This window comes from Macadamia integrifolia, chromosome 3, assembly GCF_013358625.1.
Source record: "Macadamia integrifolia cultivar HAES 741 chromosome 3, SCU_Mint_v3, whole genome shotgun sequence".
NCBI classification, from domain to species: Eukaryota; Viridiplantae; Streptophyta; class Magnoliopsida; order Proteales; family Proteaceae; genus Macadamia; species Macadamia integrifolia.
This window is the reverse complement of record NC_056559.1, coordinates 8,364,228-8,381,926: the sequence shown is the minus strand read 5'-3', so window position 1 is coordinate 8,381,926 and position 17,699 is coordinate 8,364,228. Positions and strand designations below refer to the sequence as shown.

At 38.6% G+C, this 17,699-nt stretch overlaps 3 protein-coding genes across 3 annotated transcripts; 1 reads left to right on the top strand and 2 right to left on the bottom strand.

Moving 5' to 3' along the window:
- Nucleotides 1-215: 215 nt before the first annotated feature.
- LOC122074479 (3-epi-6-deoxocathasterone 23-monooxygenase CYP90C1) lies at nucleotides 216-6,297 on the top strand. Its single transcript, XM_042639324.1, has 9 exons — nucleotides 216-759; nucleotides 1,041-1,368; nucleotides 1,472-1,621; nucleotides 2,229-2,555; nucleotides 4,288-4,377; nucleotides 4,484-4,562; nucleotides 4,679-4,785; nucleotides 5,436-5,566; nucleotides 5,987-6,297. Exons 1-9 carry the CDS (start codon nucleotides 518-520, stop codon nucleotides 6,075-6,077), a joined length of 1,545 nt encoding a protein of 514 aa, XP_042495258.1. The 5' UTR covers nucleotides 216-517; the 3' UTR covers nucleotides 6,078-6,297.
- An 896-nt stretch (nucleotides 6,298-7,193) lies between these two features.
- LOC122074480 lies at nucleotides 7,194-11,921 on the bottom strand. The gene is made up of 3 exons (XM_042639325.1): nucleotides 11,586-11,921; nucleotides 11,129-11,250; nucleotides 7,194-7,677 (listed from the first exon to the last, which is right to left on the bottom strand). The coding sequence occupies exons 1-3, from the start codon at nucleotides 11,842-11,844 to the stop codon at nucleotides 7,513-7,515; spliced, it is 546 nt and encodes a 181-aa protein (XP_042495259.1). The 5' UTR covers nucleotides 11,845-11,921; the 3' UTR covers nucleotides 7,194-7,512.
- A 1,655-nt stretch (nucleotides 11,922-13,576) lies between these two features.
- LOC122073136 (jacalin-related lectin 3) lies at nucleotides 13,577-17,699 on the bottom strand. The gene is made up of 7 exons (XM_042637671.1): nucleotides 17,574-17,699; nucleotides 17,256-17,468; nucleotides 15,506-15,982; nucleotides 14,950-15,192; nucleotides 14,479-14,856; nucleotides 14,135-14,356; nucleotides 13,577-14,043 (listed from the first exon to the last, which is right to left on the bottom strand). Exons 1-7 carry the CDS (start codon nucleotides 17,574-17,576, stop codon nucleotides 13,744-13,746), a joined length of 1,836 nt encoding a protein of 611 aa, XP_042493605.1. The 5' UTR covers nucleotides 17,577-17,699; the 3' UTR covers nucleotides 13,577-13,743.

Sequence of the window (17,699 nt, the reverse complement as noted above, 5' to 3'; positions counted from 1 at the left end):
TTAGCTTATCCGGTCCGGTCCGGTCCGGTCCGGTCCAGTCCGACCGGCTAACCAAGAAGGCAAAGAATTCCATTTCCCATTTACAGGAAGAAAAGCTGGTTCAATGGTGAAAGAACAGGAGGTGAACCTGGTGGTGAAACCCATATTAACAGTGACTACTGACTACCCGGAAGTCCCCACCACCCATCTCTAAGAGAAGAAAAAACAAAGAAGGCAAAGACAAAATGAATTAAGCGTGAGGGATCTTGTGTTCCCAGATTTAGCGTCCTTCCAGAGTCCCCTCTCTCAATCCATCCCATGCATTTATTGATAATATCAATCTCTAGATTTTCACAATCTCTTTCTCTCTGTAGGGTTGAAGGCCGTAAAAGGGATTGGGAATCGACGATGCAGAGGATCCAGACAATCTTCCATGGAGTTTTGAGTTTGATTTCATGTAATCCTCGTTATATTATTGCATGAAGTGCAACAACCAACAGTAAAGAGAGAGAGAGAGAGGCATCAGAATTTTTTTAATATGGATTTACCAGTTTTAGGGTTTTCGATCTTGCTGGGTATCATCGTCATGGGATGGTGGTTTTCTTGGAAATGGATCACCAACAAGAAGAAGAACAATTTGGAGATGGAGAAGAAGGATGTTGGTGGAAGTAGGGTTCCTAAAGGGAGTTTAGGGTGGCCTTTTATTGGAGAAACTCTTGATTTCATCATCTCTGGTTATTCTTCTCGACCCGTAAGCTTCATGGAGAAACGCAAATCTCTGTAAGTTAAAGCCTCCATAAAAATTCAATCTTTTTTTTCCCTTTTCTTCAATTTCGCAACGAAAAGGGAAAGAAAGAGGAAGAGAGTTCCTTTTCCTTTCTCCTTTTTATGTAGTTTTCAATTTTCTCTGCAAATTTTTCAAGAATGACAGAAATTACTGCACTTCTGATAAAATTCTGCAAGAAGCAAAGCCAGGAATTGAAATGACTGTTCGATTTCCTATTTCTCTCTCCTCTGTTCATGATGAGACTGATCATTCCTCTTATTTTTTCTTTCTTTAGATACGGGAAAGTGTTCAAATCTCATCTATTGGGACGACCAATCATAGTTTCTACCGATCCATACGTTAACAAAGTGGTTTTACAGAACAATGGAAGCACCTTTGTTCCTTACTACCCCAAATCTGTGTCTGAATTAATGGGTAAAGATTCTATACTGAAAATGAGTGGTAGCATGCACAAGAGAGTTCATGGGCTGCTCGGTAGCTTCTTGAAATCTCCTCAATTCAAATCCCGTATAACTCGAGTGATTGAGAAATCTGTTCTTCTGTCCATGGAGAACTGGAAGGACAGCAATGATCCTATCTACATCCAAGAAGAAACCAAAAAGGTAAGAATTTGGGAATTTTTTTTTCCATTTCCATTATTTTCTTTAATTTTCCCATGGCAGTTCATCAAGTGTTTGACGTGATTTTCAAATATGGGTTTCTCAGATTACGTTTGAAGTGCTGGTTATGGTGTTGATGGGTATCGGTCCTAGTGAAGAATTAGAGTTTCTGAGGAGAGAATTTAGAGAGTTCATCAAAGGGTTGATTTGTTTGCCTATTAAGCTACCAGGAACTACGTTCTACAAGTCATTGAAGGTATGGATTTTTTTTGTACACTCTTGCTAGCTTTCCCAGATTCTGATACCAATTATTGGACTTGATATATAACTCATCATCCTTAAAAACTAACCATTAAGGACATGGTGGCAAGTAGCATCCATATCAGGTTACTCACCAAAGGCACACCATTGTTGTCATCATGTCTGATTAAATTAACAAAGAGGGTGGTGAATCCACGGAGGCACACTGTTGTTGCCCCTCCTTGTTGGGACTTTATCTAACTCATAAAACTAGTCATTAAGGAGAGGGTGGCAAGTAGTCAGTAGGCTGTAGGCAGTAGGAACGGCATGCCCTGATTTTAATACCACTTGTTGGAACTTGGGTATAACTCATCCTTAAAAACTAGTCATTAGGAAGAGGAATGCTTAGAACCCGAAAACTTAAAACTCCTTAATTTCACCATTAGATGAGAAAGTTTCATGTGGAGCTAACCTGTTTTCCATCCAGCCAAACAAAACCAAGCTTGCATGTGATTGATAATTACTGATAATGAAGAAAGAAGTAAGAAGAAGCGCTATAATGGATTTTTCTGGGATTCTTGTCTGCTTTCATTTGACCTTTTTTTGTCTGGAACACTGAACAGGCCAAGGATAGGATGGTGAAGATGGTGAGAAGGATAGTTGAGGAGAAGAAATCCAATATGGGGAGAACTACTAGGACGACTACTACTATGTCTGAAAGTGAAAGAGATGATCAGAGAGGACGACGACCTATTCTGGACGTAGTAGATATGTTTCTGTGTGAAGCGGTTGAATCAAACGAGATGCAGCAGCAGCAACAACAGCCGGTGGATGTGATAAGTGAGAGAATGATAGAGTTGATGATACCAGGAGAGGACTCCGTGCCTACGCTAATGACCTTTGCGGTCAAATATCTCAGCGACTGCCCTCTCGCTCTCAAGCAATTAACGGTATGGATTTAACTTCCTTTTTCATTTCATTTCTTGATCCAATCGACGGACAGGATTAGTCGAAATAAATTTTTTTTTTTTCAATTTGAAATTTGCCACGTGTGGTTGTCTTGTGGGTAGGGGGTCTTAGAGGAGGACCACCTACGACCCAACCCTATCTCCTAAGGGGTTATTAAGAGTTGGGCCAGTGGGTGGGTGAGTGGGGGCTGACTTGGGACCAACAATTGTAGTCCCGGAATTGGCTTTGAATTATTGAAGCTTTTATTGGCATTCACGTTATTATATTATTATTAGTATTTTTTTTTTTTTTTTTGTAAGGGTTATTATAAGTGTCCTTCGTCGTCCCTTTGTAGGGTAGTCGGCTCAGGTCAGAAGCGTCGTAGTTCGTACTTCCTACGCATCTAATATTAATGATGAGGGAGAGGGACCTACGCAGAGACTGCAGAGTGCGGTTGCCACCAACGAAGGGGTGGAAACTGGAAACTGGAAAATAAATCGTCCCAGTTCATGGGTTGAGCTATCGGTATGTAGCGGTCTGGTATCTGTGGTATTAGTATAGTTAGCGGTGATATACGGTGACCCTAACCGATCCCTCAAAGGCTTAAACCATGGCCCAGTTATGGATACATGAATTTATGTGTCGGTATCATATTAGTTGTATCAGTATCGGTGGCGACTGATGCCATTTCAGCACCGATATGTGTATAGGCGGATAACATCAATTTGAGGTAGGACAGAAAGGGTGAAAGGAGGATTAGGGCCAGGGGGTGTAACCTAAGGAGCTGGGAACAGCACAAGAAAGTACACGTGGTTCATTGATGGCCCAGTTTTTGTTCATTAGTTTTTTCGAAAAAGCGTTTTAAACCATGTTCTCAGGCGTGGGGAAAGTGTACACTTTGCTTTTGAGCCTTGTGAGGATCCAAAATGGCCCATGCAAATTTGTTTGATGTATATGTCTTTAATTGGCCCTACTTTAATGTTTATGTCTATTATATTTTTCTTTCTTTAAGGTAACTATTCAACCAATGAGAGGGTTGAGATGAAAAGATACACGAGACCTTTTCAAGGGAGAAGGAGAGAGATAGACACACATCTAGGTTTACAAGTGGCATACCCAATGTTTTCCCATTTTTTGTAGTTCTACCATAGTACTATATGACTTATCTTGTATTAGAGAGCGAAAGTGATTTGGAAACTTAGAGACTATCTGATAGAGATCTCATTGTCTATATCAACCATGTGCTAAGCTTTGGATATTAATCAATCAAATACCTTGACATGTAATAGTATGCATTCCGACGTACGACAATGCACATCAATGAAACTCAGACAATCATTGTGCATTCTCTCATAGCATGTGGTGCTTGGCACTATGAAAACTTTATTCCAATAAGGGGTATTTTGGGTTGGTAATCAAAATGTGAGCCTAATTAATGTTGTTTTACCTTAGGAGAAGGGCGTGTTGCCTAGTTGTGTGGCCTTTGCACCATCTCAGGGTCAATGAAGGGGCACATGAGAGCATCTAATATGAAGAATGGGATGGCCATGTCGCTCGTCCTTGTGTGTGGGCATAGGGGAACACGACTGGGTAGTCTTCTTTTTTGCTTTTATCTTATATGTTAGAAGAACTTTTTATTTATTTATTTTTTTTATGCCACATGAAATGTTGTCATCAGGCATGGTGAATGGAGATTGACCCTATTATTATTGTTGTTTGTTTTTGTTGGGAAAGGAGGAAAACATGGAGCTCAAGAGACAAAAGGATAGTACAGGCAAGGAATATGATTGGACGGATTACATGTCACTGCCATTCACTCAAGATGTGAGTGAATGAAATCAATTATGAAATTAAAATGATTTTGTCTTCTTTCTTATTGACGAGCAATGCATGCAAATTGAATGGTTTGGCTTTGTATCCATTCCATTAGGTGATCAATGAAACTCTCAGAATGGCAAACATCATCAATGCGGTTTGGAGAAAAGCTCTCAAAGATGTAGACATCAATGGTATCCCCTTGTTCTACTCATACTTTGGGCTCAAGGCTGCTGTTTTTTATCTCTTGCCCATCTTTCTGGGTGTTTGTATTTCCTTGGATTCCAATGGTGGATGACTTTGTTTGCAGGATATTTGATTCCCAGGGGATGGTGCGTCTTGGCATCCTTTACTTCTATTCACTTCGATGACGAAAATTATGAGAATTCTTGTCAATTTGATCCGTGGAGATGGCAGGTAAGAGAGAGCGAGGGAAAGTTTGAACATAAAAAAAAACAGAGACTGCAATGCCTTTTTCTGTGTCATACTATAGTTACTGAATGTCGAAAGGCTATGTACATTATGACCTTCCCCAAGCCTCATATTGGCAAGAGCCTCATGCATTGAGTATGCCCTTTTGTTTACTATACGTACTCAATCAGTTGTGACATCTAAAATTATGAACCATTTCGTGGCACAAATATGCTACTCTTCCACTTAGTTGTAGAATTTTCCCTTAGTGTAGCATATACCCTAGCTCGGAGGGTCCTGTCTATTGCATGTATGATAGTCTGGCCTAATTCCATTCCTTGGATTCAGAAACTTAGTAAACCTTGAGCTCCACATGCATGGTTGATCAATAACTTAACCTCTTACCAAAAACAAGGAAAAGGAAAAAAGAAAAAAAGTAATTTTCCCTTGGTAGACGAGTTTTGTTATGAAGCAATTATCTTCATTGGTGGAGTACAAATACGCCATCACACATTAAGTGAGGGAAGGTATTAAAATTTTCACAATATTTTGATTCAAAACCTAAGCATCCTGCAATGAATATCTTTAATTCCTTGACCCTATTTTGCTTCTTACAAATCTTGTTTCAGATTGATGACTTGTTTTATTTTTGGCAGAAAAAGGAAGGAATCCTTAGCAGTAGTAACTTTTTCACACCGTTTGGTGGCGGGCAGAGACTCTGCCCTGGTTTCGAGTTCTCAAGGTTGGAAGTCTCCATTTTCCTTCATCATCTTGTCACTCGTTACAGGTATTTATACAGTCCCCTGTTGTTTGAACAATTGTCCAAGTGTTGTCTTTATAAAAGTTGTGATTGAATTAAGGTTCATAGTTCATACATAACAGCGGGTTGGTAGATGAATTGTCTTCGTTAAATATAGTGGGGTGGGATAGCCCATGCAATACCACTTGGCGGTTTAATCCAATATCTTAAACCATTAGGTGGAGATAGTTCCAAAGGTATATTAAGACATATCTAAGATCCCAGATAACCCATGTGGAACAATATCTCTATAGCCCCCAACATCTTCGAGTCAACATGGTCCCTCATTTTGTCTTCGCTACAGGCAAGGGACGACTGGAGTAGCTGAGGAGAATGATAAAAAGGTCTTCTCATCCTAGGTTATCAAATGGTATGCATTTTGCTGATCTTTCTGTTTCTTGTTTGCAGATGGGTGGCCGAGGAAGATTACAGCATCAGCTTCCCGACGGTCAAGATGAAGAAGAAACTCCCAATAACAGTGACACCCATTTCTTCTTAAAGTTCGGGAAAAATATAGCTTTAGCAATTGAGCCCATCAAGTAGTATCTTCCAGATCCTGACTCCTGAGAACGATAGATTTCACCAGTGTCTTTATCTATTTGCCAAAGTATCTGATAGCTCCTAATAGATATCCAAACAAATGAATGTGGTGCCAACCTTCTCCTATCCCTGTTTCTGTTGGTATAAATTGAAGATCAGCTCTAATCCACCTGTTTAAACGTGTATGGATAGATACTAAATCCTGGGTCTTATGCAGATTCAGTTCTTGCGGAAAGTCAGAATCTGGGACTTTATAATGCTTGGCATGTCAAGCACTTAATATTTCTCTTCATGATAATGGTTCAAGGCGGTTAGGAGCCACAAGATATAGCTACAAAGATTTGGCAGCAAGGAAGAAGAGGAACATGAAGGTGGAGCCCTATGGATGGCAAAACTGCAAGTCGTTTACAACAACAATTTTTAAAAAAGAAATCTTGACCCTAGACCTCACAGAGGGATACAATTGAAGAAAATCGCCTAGGGCAAAAATCCCTGGCTGGTCAAATACTTCCATGAAATAGTAGCCCAGTTAGTTCAGTTATCTCACAAGATAGACACTTAGCAAATCCTGAGGGCACCCTGTCTATGATACTGACCCTACACTGATAACCGGCCAACCATTTCCCAAGACACCCTATTAACTTACCTGAATAACAAACATAAAAGAATCGGACGGGCCTCCAAAGTCAGTTTTCCCAAATATCAGAGGACCATATACCCCCTTTTCTTGATGACCTTTAAAACATTCTTTTACGGTCCCACGGCAGCAGTCACCAAATTGGGAGCAGCTGTGATCATCAGGACTGGGATGATTCAACACATGTTCTCAGTTAACCATCCATTACTGATAACACCTCTCCTGGAATCCACACCCAAGGTTTCAAGTATCCTTCAGTATCTGCCGTATTTTCTTTAAAGTACCAATACCATATGAAACCTAAAAAAAAATGGTAGTAATACAAGTAAGAAAATTCATCTCTTATATATAGGTAGAGCATATATGACTGTATCCCAAATATACGAAGCTACTGTACTACCCCTATAAACCAGGGAAGACAGATGAACCATGCAAGGATTGTCAAAGTTATTTTCTAATTTAAGTTAAATCTGATGGAAGTGTAACAGGAATAGTGCATAATATAAATGGCGAAGGTTTGCTCAAACCTGTTGACTCGAAAGTAGCAAAAGAAAAACGAATACAACCTGCCTCCCAAAAGAGAAAGGAAAAAAAGAAGACGACAAATGGAAGGGAAAAGATACACACAAATCCGAAGCCCTTCACAAAGAAAATGCAGTTTCATGATTTCAAGAAGCTTGATCTGATAATTAATTTGATAAAAGAAGAATAGCACAACTTCCCCAATGGAACCATATTATATCCTAACCTATTCGGTTCAAGCCATGGATTTCTTCTTCTCTTCCTCAAGTTGCTGCAGCTCTGCTAGTCTTTGAGTCCATGCTCTTTCCCTTGCCACTGCAGCCATCTTACGCTCTACCCTCATGATTCTTTTCTTCTTGTTAGCTTCTTGCAACTGAACTTTTCGTTTCTTTCTTTCTGACTGTTCATACACGAAAGGCAAGCTCAAGTGAGAACAAAGAAAAAAGACTCGAGAATAGAAGTATCATTAGAAAAAAAAAAAAAAAAAAGTGAAGTGAGCATATAGGAATATATTTAATTGTATTAATAACCAAGCACCCCAAAACATAGAGAGTTGAGTTGGACTAAACCAGGCAAATCATGAAGTGCCTTTGCTTCCACTCCCCTCCCGCCCAGGGCCCGGGGGAAGGGGGTGTTGGGGTGGCGATTGAAAGCTTATAGAAAGTGAGATGGACTACTCAAATATTACTTGTAGTATTGACAACTAGACTCACGATATCCTCATCTATGAACAAAGCATGTTTTACAAGGTGAAGGCATACTCCATGACTTCCAGGCTCATGGGCCACTCCTTTGAAAACTGAGATATTATTGCTGGGATCTCAAAAACAGCTAATAGGAACTCCGGATTTGGATTCAGCAAAGAGTTGTGAATCATTTATTAAACAACATTACAGGGTAGGAGCCTCAAACTCTTTGAACGCCTGTTAGGGGAACTCTACATCCAAAATGGAGCTTCAAAGTGGGAAAACTTCAAACACAATAAACTAACCGACTCATAAAGAATGGGGGATCTAGTTTCTGAGAATAAAAAGATATCCCCTTTTTACTAGCATATAAGAAGCCCGCCTACAGACAAATGGATCCCAAAGATTCTTTGCCACCTAAAGCTCCATCTCAAGCCCTTTCTGTAAGCCTCAGAGTAAGCCTAACAAATTTATTTTTATTAAAAATAAGAACAAGAAACATGAATAACTTGTTTTAGAGAATGAATTGTTAATAACAAATACACAGTATCAATTAACAAACACTGCGACAATACTCACATCTCATACCATGCCAAACTAGCAGCTAAGCAGGAAAGAGTTGGAACATGGCAATCTCACAATAGCACATGTTCTAAAAATCCATACCCAAGTTCCAGAATCTGATTAACTGCTATGCCTTGGCATCCCACACAAACTGAATGCACTGTATTTTTTGCAGTTCAAAGTCAACTCCTTTAGAAAGCAAATCCTCCTAAAAATGTGTCAAATGGTTTTCTTGAAGTTGATTGCTTTTGCAAAAATTTTTACTTTATTGTATGTGTACATAAACTAGGGAAACAAAAAATGGAAAGTGATAACTTATTGTGACTGAATTGGTCCTAGTTACACTTCGGATCAGAGTGGAAGAAGAGAAGATATTTTCTTGAACAATAAAAAGGATCCATGACTTCAAAAGAATTGATCGAAAAGCCATATGAGGTGAAAATCTCATGTATGGTTCTGTGGAGATACAGTAATAACTAATCCGTCAACTTTTCCACCATATATCCTCCTACAAATGTCTTGTATGGTTCTTCTACAATATTTGAGTTGCTTTGCAATTTTTATTTTATTAGAAGTGTAAATATATTAGGGAAACAAATGCATAGCTCTGAGGTTTGTTTTTCAGTAACTTGATTAAAGTCCATGGCACCCTAGGATTAGTAAGAGAGAGTATTTGCTTGTATTTTGTCATCAAACTACGAGTTAGAATTTTTATATTTTTTATTTTTTATTTTTCTGTGGAGGGAGTTCAGATAATTAGTAACATAGAGGTCAAGGCAAACGATGGCAGAGTCAGTTGATTATGTTATTCATAAGAGTGTTTCCTTGTCTTCTTCTTGTGGGAATATCATGACCTTTAGCTACTGTTGTCATGAGGTTTATGCTATTCCACTGCTGCTAACATTGTTTATGAACTCTGCGTTATGGTCTTTATTAGACGCAAATTTGTGGCAAAATAAACCAAGACTTAGTCGTCTAATCAATCCCAGTATGATTTCTACAGTTCATGCAATTATTTTTATGTTCCTAATGATACTGCCATGTCCAGATTATATCTTCTGGAACTGCAAATATGTCTATTTCTGGTTAGAATCACCGTCAATGGAATGCAGTTTGAATCCAAATTAAATTTCTGATCTTACTCCTAGGACCATTCACGCCATCTATTTAATCCTACAGTAGGGGTTCTTTTAATCAAAACCAAATGACAACTAGAACTATGAAATTCAAGCTATGCCCTGAAAGACCTTTACGAAAAGGAACAAGAACAATAACAAGAAAGGAAGACCAGATTTTCAACACAACAAGAAATCTCCAACTTTAGTAGAGCGGGCAAATAGTTTATAGACATATACACAAGAATTCTGTTTTATCCATTAATATAAAATTCTAAAGGGAGGAGCAGAAAACCTCAGATAGGGGGTGAACAAAATAGTAATGGTGTTGACTGCTTGTTGACAAGATAACAAATACATGATTCATATACAAACTATACCAGTTGGTAGGTATTAACTACTCAATCAACTAGTAACTAGTCCTCGGTCGACTGTTATGATTCATGAACCCTGCTGTATGAGTACTGAGGTCTTCATTATGTAGCCTCCTTTTTTTGTGGGAGTCAATTTTCTTTTCTTTACTGCACAAATGGGCAGAGAGGATATGAAAGGATTTGGTGACAACACTCATGAACAGAAAAACTACATTTTCAGACTTTAATGGCGTGTATTTTATTTGTTGGTTGTATTTTCAAGTACATAATCCATATCATTTTGTATTTTTTCATTTATTTCATATACTTCTATTGTAAAAATCGTTACTCTGCATAAGGTATTTATAAATATATCAACTTGAATCTTTTGATCCATTTTCCATTGTCCAAACCAAATTATACCCATAGGTCGCCCATACCATACTTTTCAGGACCCTGGTTTACTAACTGTGAGACAACAAGATATCACAGAGAAAGCTCACTTCACAGGTATCCTTATCTAATGTCTGAGGAAGAAGCTGCAACTCTGTGTGTGGCACAGGCAATTGTAGTGTTTGGACACTTTTTCTTTCATTTTTTTTGGGGTGTGGTGGGTGGGCGGTGGAGAAGGTTACACTCTGAACCAACAAAATATTTGAAGTAACTGACCAAAAACTCAAAGATAAAATAGCAGCCTAGCAACCACTATCTCCCTGTTTGTTTTATATCACTACTCTACTTATTCAGAACCGTTCAAACTACAAAGTTTTGTTACATCAGAAGAAAAATAAAAACTACTCAATGGAAAGAGAAAAGTTAATAATAAATGTTAAACGATTAGCATGAGCAAGAGAACTTCGATTTGGTGAATACAACATCTTTACATAACAAATCAACCAACATGCAAGCATAATCTAGCTTGGTTGGCAAAACACCTGGTTATAAACTACTTAACACTCACCAAACTAAGTTCTAGGAAAATAGGGGAAAGGGAGGCAAAAAAATCTAAAGTTGAAAGGAGAAAAAAAAATAATAATAATAAATAAAGAAGAGAGCTCTTTAAACAGTATTAGAGAATAAATACTACAATAAACACCAAAATGTAAGCTGCAAAGACATTAAGATGGAAATACCAGTATAAATGCCCTCCGCTGTCTCATGCGCTTCTTCTCGTTCCTTCCCTTAACACTTCCTTCATTAGGATTGCTTGCAGCTATTGGTTCACCAGGTGTGTACTGCACCCAAGCATATGGACCTGCATTTTTTTCAATAAACCACGATTATCAGTACAAAGAGTACGTTAATCGCAAAGCACTTCGAATACAAATGAGGAATTTCAATGATTCGCTATTCTAATACTACAAATAGATTTGCAGGTGTCATGAATTAAGTAAAAAATTAGCTTCAAGAAAGAGAACCCATATGCAATTACAAATAAACACAGGCAATAATAAAAAAAAAATTATGCTATAAACTTAGAGGATACCCAATTCTTGACCAGAAACAAAAATAATAGAAACCTTTTCTTCGATTCTCAGTGATCGGTGCAAATAACAGAGATGATCTGAGACATAGAGATCGAATACGAACCTGGTGGTTTTAAGCTAGCCCTTTTTCTTCGAGGTTTATAGCCTGGCCTTCTCTTGGGAAATCGAGTGTCTGTTAAGCTATTAAAACCATTCGACAACGGAATCCATGGTGTGTGCAGCTGCAGCGAACCAAAAGACCAACGCAACTCGGTTAATGCCGAAGATGGCGATGGCGACGGCGCCGGGAAATGGCCGGCACTCTGCTTTACAACAGCTCTAGCCAAAGGACGAATCAGGTTTCTCAATGCTCCCAATCCCATCTCCCTCTCTCGCTAGGTCGCTCGACGCTCGCAGTCTGTGACTGTGTCGACGGCGCAACCCAGTTACACTTTGATACCTGTTTACTTTTGCGAATCGGACCGGGTTTAACCGCATTGGCACCTCCTAAGGTCTCAAACAAGCGGTCCGTCCCGGGCTGATCCAAGTCCTATTTTGTTACCTAAATAAAATGGGAAAGGGTTCCCTAAAAGACTGCATGCCCTTCCATCATTGTGGGGATCAATGAGGCATGTGTGGAAGTAGAGCTTAAGGCCACGCTGGATCGGGTTGCTTAAAACCCCAACTCAATCTTGGGTCTCTCAAACTCAACTCAGGCCCAACTTAATCCTATCGGGTTCATGCTCAGGCCCAACCTTGTTGAGCTCAGGGTTGGGACGGGTTGACCCTAGTTGTAAATTTTTTTTTTTTCTCCCTACAAAGGGTCATGAATGTTAAACCTATACTTACCAAAGTGTGGGTGGGGAGATGTTAAGACTATGGCCAACCCTTGTCCACTCCTAATTCATAAATTTGCAGCAAACAAGGTTGTCAATTTGGTTGTAAGATGGACTTTTTAATCACTTGCCTTCACGGCATCTCCCATAAACTGCATAGGCCAAATTTTGGCCCAATTTTTCATGAATGCTGTTATATCTAAGTTGATATCAATATGTGACAAGACACAAACACCCATAAAAAGAAGGGTGGAATAGTTTGGCCATTTGGTCGTCTTAGACTCTAGCTCAATAGGTAAGAATATGTGGCTTATATAATACATGACATGGGTTGAAGTCATATAAATAGCTTGGGTAACACTTAACACATGATGTGGGTCTAGGGAAACGGGAACATTATTACTGAACACAATAATAGATCATGGTTAAAATTGGGTCAAGCTGAGTTGGGTTGAGTTGGACTAGGCCGGGTTTTTTTGGATAATCATTTTGCCTCTCCTTATGTATGAGTGTAGAGGTCACGTTGACTTCTAGAGAGGGCTTCCCTATATTTATATAAAATATGTGATGGATTGGTCTCTTCAAATAAATTTTTGGAAAAAATGATGTATGCACCACCCTTATATATACACCCTCTCACATATTTTCTCTCGTTGCGGCAAGACTCGTCTTTTATCATTGATACATGACACTCATCATTGCAATTATGATTCTATTACATGTGGGCAACGAGCTCCTCTTTCCCATCAAATAAGGATTCCTTATTATTATTTTTTTTAATTCATTATAGTAAAGAGGAAATATATATATATATATATATATATATCTTTGAGGGGTATGTAGGTCATTACCCCTCCCCCACCACTTAGGAATCTCTCACACCACACTAGCGATAGATTGTTCGTCTATACGAATTGCACCACACCAGTGATAGTACATCGAATTGTTCGGCTCTATGACTGTGGTTGTATTTAAGTGTCAAACTCGAAAGCTTAAGTTGTTTGGTAGAGGGGCCAAACTGATATATAAAGTCATCAAAGATCATAGAGTTAATCACTTAATCCATATATATGAGGCTATTCCCAGTAATATAGTCCCACATCGGTTTGTTTTGGTCATTAATATTGGTATGCCTTCATATGCTATGAGTTCTCTCCACCTAACAATGAAGGTTTTAGGTTGGAACCTCCAACAAGTTGGTGTTGGGATTGGGCCTTGGGGTGTTGTGATGCAAGGGAAGTCACCATGCACACCGAACATCATGAATGCATCCATCCTCTGTTGAAGATAAACTCTTCTGTATTATTTACTTTAAGCATAAAAAAGGAAGAAATTTTAGTCAGTACAAAGGGGCCAGTACAGTAATCTTACACAAAGTAGTACTAGTATTGATCTGTCTTCTTATTTGGAAGGTGGGTTTGGCAAATTTATAGTACTCATCATTCATCAATTAAACAATTTGAAAAGGCTGGACCTGGTTGATCTTCTGTCATCACCTAACCAGTGCTGCATATGGACACCAATGGCATCCAAAAACAAACCACTCCTTCCATGAAACCCCACCACTTTTCCTTCTGTCTTGGTTGATGTGAAATAGGTTCCAATCTCTTCTCCATATGGCCCATAAGTCCCTCTTGTGGTATGAAATGTGAGAGACCTTATCACTTTCATGGGCTCATCTCTGCATATGGAACCATAGAAGCCACTGATGCAAGTAACCACTTCATGTGGGTACTCAAATTTGATCTAGAAAGGAAGAAGGAACACACCATTAGAGATTGGTAGATTAATATCAACTTAGATTGAACAACTGCAACAATCTAGATTTATTACCCACCCTATATGTTGTGTCTCCACTGCTACCTCCATGTCTAACAGACCAAACAGATTGCCCGTTCCGGTCGTACTCAATCTGTATCGAGCAAATCGCTTCCCCTCTTGTCAAGAAGATCTGCTTTATCCCAGGGAACACTCCATCATCCCATGGTCTTCCTCCATCACCACCCCATGGACCTGGTCCACACGGAGCCGGTTCTTTTACCACCGTATAGGTGGAAACCTAACAAGAGAAAATAAAAAGATAATCAAATGGAGATAAGGACATGAACAAATTGATGTGAGACCATAACTCTATAACTCCCAACATCTCAACACTATATATGTATGTATGTATTAAAATACCTCCTCTCTTGGAGCTCGTTTTTCTATTACTAAATTGTTGGACCATTTAGTACTACCGACTGCCTCGGTGATTGCGGAGTCATTGCTCATGTTTAAAGAGACTGTAGGAGAAGGAGGTTGTGGCAGTGATAACTTCCCTTCCCGTACATGAACCCCAATACCATCTATGAACCATCCCTTTCTTCCATGGAACCCCACAACCATCCCTTCTTTCAAGTTAGAGGAGAAGAAGGTCCCTTGTTCATCCCCATAAGGCCCATGTTTCCTCTTTGTAGTGTGAAAAGTAAGTGATTTAATCACATTAGGCCCCATCCCCAATGCAGGTCCAAAGTAGCCACTAATGTGAGTTAACACCTCGTAAGGGTAGTCAAAGAATATCTGCACAAGAAGGATCCATAAATGTTAATTTCACATATGATAAGTAGAATTAATTGAACAGTATCTATAGATTTAAGATCTTCAGTTTCAGACCTTATCAGTTCTAATCCCGCCTGCACCACCATTCTTGTTTCCCCATATAGCTTGTCCATTTCGATCATATAGAACTCTAATGGAAGTGACACCTGTGTTGCGAGTCAGATAAACTTGGCGAACACCGGTAAAATTACCGTCGTCGAAGATGGTTCCTCCGTTACCTCCCCAAGGCCCATATGACACAGGGCCATTGGCATATGAAGATACTTTGTTGGTGGTATACATTGGATACCCAATCACCTATTAGTGGTGAAAGAAGTCTCAGAATATTGTTAGGAATTAACAACGCAGCAGAACAACGATAGCTAAAGAAAAACAAGAGAAAAATCACATACTCATGCATAAAACACAATGACAATGATAAACCAGGGCTTCCACTATTCTGATGAAGAAATTACGTACAAAACCCTAACACATAATCACATCTTATATATAGTGTTTTCAGGTATTAAAAGACTGAAAAACCCTAATCCTCGAAAGTACAAAACTGCTCCTATAAACTGAGATCAGGCTTCATCAATAACAAATATCTGTAAAAGTGATGGGTTGTTACCTTATCTTTTGATGATTCATCTTCACTGGAAGAAGAAGATGAAGAAGAAGATCTCTTTGTTGAGTTCTTCTTCTGTTGGGGTTTGCCATTGTCATTCTTCTGTTTAACTGCAAGCACTATATCATATTCTTGGCCAACACTTCCTTGGACGACAGTGTAGCTACTGATCTTTTCAGTTGCAGAAGTGACCAAGTTTTGAGAAGTGACCAGACCTTTGGAAGGGTTTGGCTTATAGATAGGTTTTAGATAAACTCCGATGGAGTCAAGATACCAACCAGCCTTGCCATGGAAGCCAACAATCTTGCCAACAGTTTCTGGAAATGAGAATTGGATTCCTTGCTCAATTCCATATGGGCCATATGTCCTCTTGTTGCTCTCTATAGTCAGTGATCGGACAAAGATAGAACCCCATTCATTGATACTACCATAATGGCCATGGATTGAAGTGAGGTGCTCATCTGGGAAATCAAGCTTCACCTGCAAGAATTAGAAATGTCAAATAGTTTACTCTTCTTTTCTTAAGCTCAACACATAAATTAAAAATGAGCTTAATCACCATAAACAATCTAAACTAACCTGCTTAGAGATCCATGCTCAAAGCTCTACATACCAAAGATGAGCCTAATTACCACAAACAATAATAATAATAAATAAATAAAAACACAACAACAAAGCATTAAAATTTTTAAGTTAGGGAAGAGGTTTTCTAGTCGATGGTTTAAAAATTTAGGATCTTACAATGATTCTTGGATGCTAATAGGAGGCATTACGGAAACTTTGTCCATTAGGGGGAGTGTTAATGCCTTTTTCTGATAGATGACTCTAGACCACGATATCCTATCTCTGGTTAGCAAACTAGAAAACTTTTCTCCTTTCAAGTTATGCCTCTTTTTTCATTATTTCTCCTTTTAAAAGTATTCTCTTTAATGAAATTATTCCCTCATGTTCATAGAGAAATGGTTAAATCCTTTAAACACACGGCTCTCTCTAGTGGGAGAATTTTCAGTTCGCTTAAAAAACGTACACAACTTAAGGAGTAAAAAAGCACTCCGATGACATAATATAGTTAGATTTTAGATAATAATTAAAAAGTTAAATAAAATCTCTTTTCTCAAACTTTTCTATATAAAGTAGTTTCACTACAAGAAAACAGGGCATTTGCGACACTTTTTTTAACTTAAATTTAAGTTAAAAACAATTTAACTGCTATATTTAGTAAGTTACATATTATCAATGGTAATGATTACAAAAAAAAAATTACTTTTTTCTTTTTTCGAAAATTATTTCCTGCTTTGTTCTCACGTTATTAGAAAGTTTGTTTTGTACAATCCAAATATCTACCATGTAACAAATCAAATAAAATCCAATTAAGTTTTGTGGACAATTAATCTACAAGGTCATCCCTTGCTCATGTAACAAGTTTCAATCTAAACAAAATGACCCAATTCTAATAACCGATCTGAATGAAAAGAACATTGATACTCATTACTCCTACTAAGGCTAGGCTTGACAATTAACAAATGATCTATTTTCCTTCACATGTGGTGCAATAGGAATCCCTTTACCGCGGTTATCGTACCATCTGATTGGACAAGAGAGGGATAGAAGGTGGGAGTTGAGCAATGATGTAGGAAGAGATTCTTCCTTCTCCATGGGTGAAGGAAAACTTAATTCATTAAGAAATTGTAAGGAAAAAAAGAAGCCATTGAAATTATAAATGAAAGGAAGGCAAAAGAGAAGAACCAAATACCCTATCAGTTTTGATGCCTCCAGTGCCACCATGCTTTTCAGACCAAACTGAGGATCCTTTAAGGTCATACTCAATCTGAACAGAGTCGATTCCGGCGGCATGGGCGATCACCAATTGCCGCACACCAGTGTAGACTCCATCATCCCAGTTAACTCCATCTTGTCCTCCCCAAGGTCCAACTCTTACAGGTCTCTTCTCACTAACCTCTCTACTCTGCAAAACCAACCATTTTTCAAGTTTCAAAGATCATTTATTAATTAGTTCATATGGTGCATGGAATGAAACAAACTGAATGAAAAAGCCTTATTATTATCTTACCATTTTGCACTGATAAGAGAGGAAGGGATACTATAGACTACAGAGGGAGTTTGAAAGGTTTATGTTGCAAAGACAAGAGTGAGAAGGGAAGGTTTTTTATAGTGTTCTTGGATTCTTGACATGGGT

Excerpts from the sequence above, each read along its gene's own strand:
- LOC122074479 (XM_042639324.1), top strand. The coding sequence starts at position 518 with ATGGATTTACCAGTTTTAGGGTTTTCGATCTTGCTGGGTATCATCGTC. Across the intron at positions 2,556-4,287 it reads TCGCTCTCAAGCAATTAACG|GAGGAAAACATGGAGCTCAA; the intron begins GTATGGATTTAA and ends TTGTTGGGAAAG. Across the intron at positions 4,378-4,483 it reads CACTGCCATTCACTCAAGAT|GTGATCAATGAAACTCTCAG; the intron begins GTGAGTGAATGA and ends CCATTCCATTAG.
- LOC122074480 (XM_042639325.1), bottom strand. The coding sequence starts at position 11,844 with ATGGGATTGGGAGCATTGAGAAACCTGATTCGTCCTTTGGCTAGAGCT. Across the intron at positions 11,251-11,585 it reads GGCTAGCTTAAAACCACCAG|GTCCATATGCTTGGGTGCAG; the intron begins GTTCGTATTCGA and ends AAAAAAATGCAG. Across the intron at positions 7,678-11,128 it reads AGCGGAGGGCATTTATACTG|TCAGAAAGAAAGAAACGAAA; the intron begins GTATTTCCATCT and ends GTGTATGAACAG.
- LOC122073136 (XM_042637671.1), bottom strand. Across the intron at positions 15,193-15,505 it reads ATGAATCATCAAAAGATAAG|GTGATTGGGTATCCAATGTA; the intron begins GTAACAACCCAT and ends CACCACTAATAG. Across the intron at positions 14,857-14,949 it reads GCGGGATTAGAACTGATAAG|ATATTCTTTGACTACCCTTA; the intron begins GTCTGAAACTGA and ends CTTCTTGTGCAG.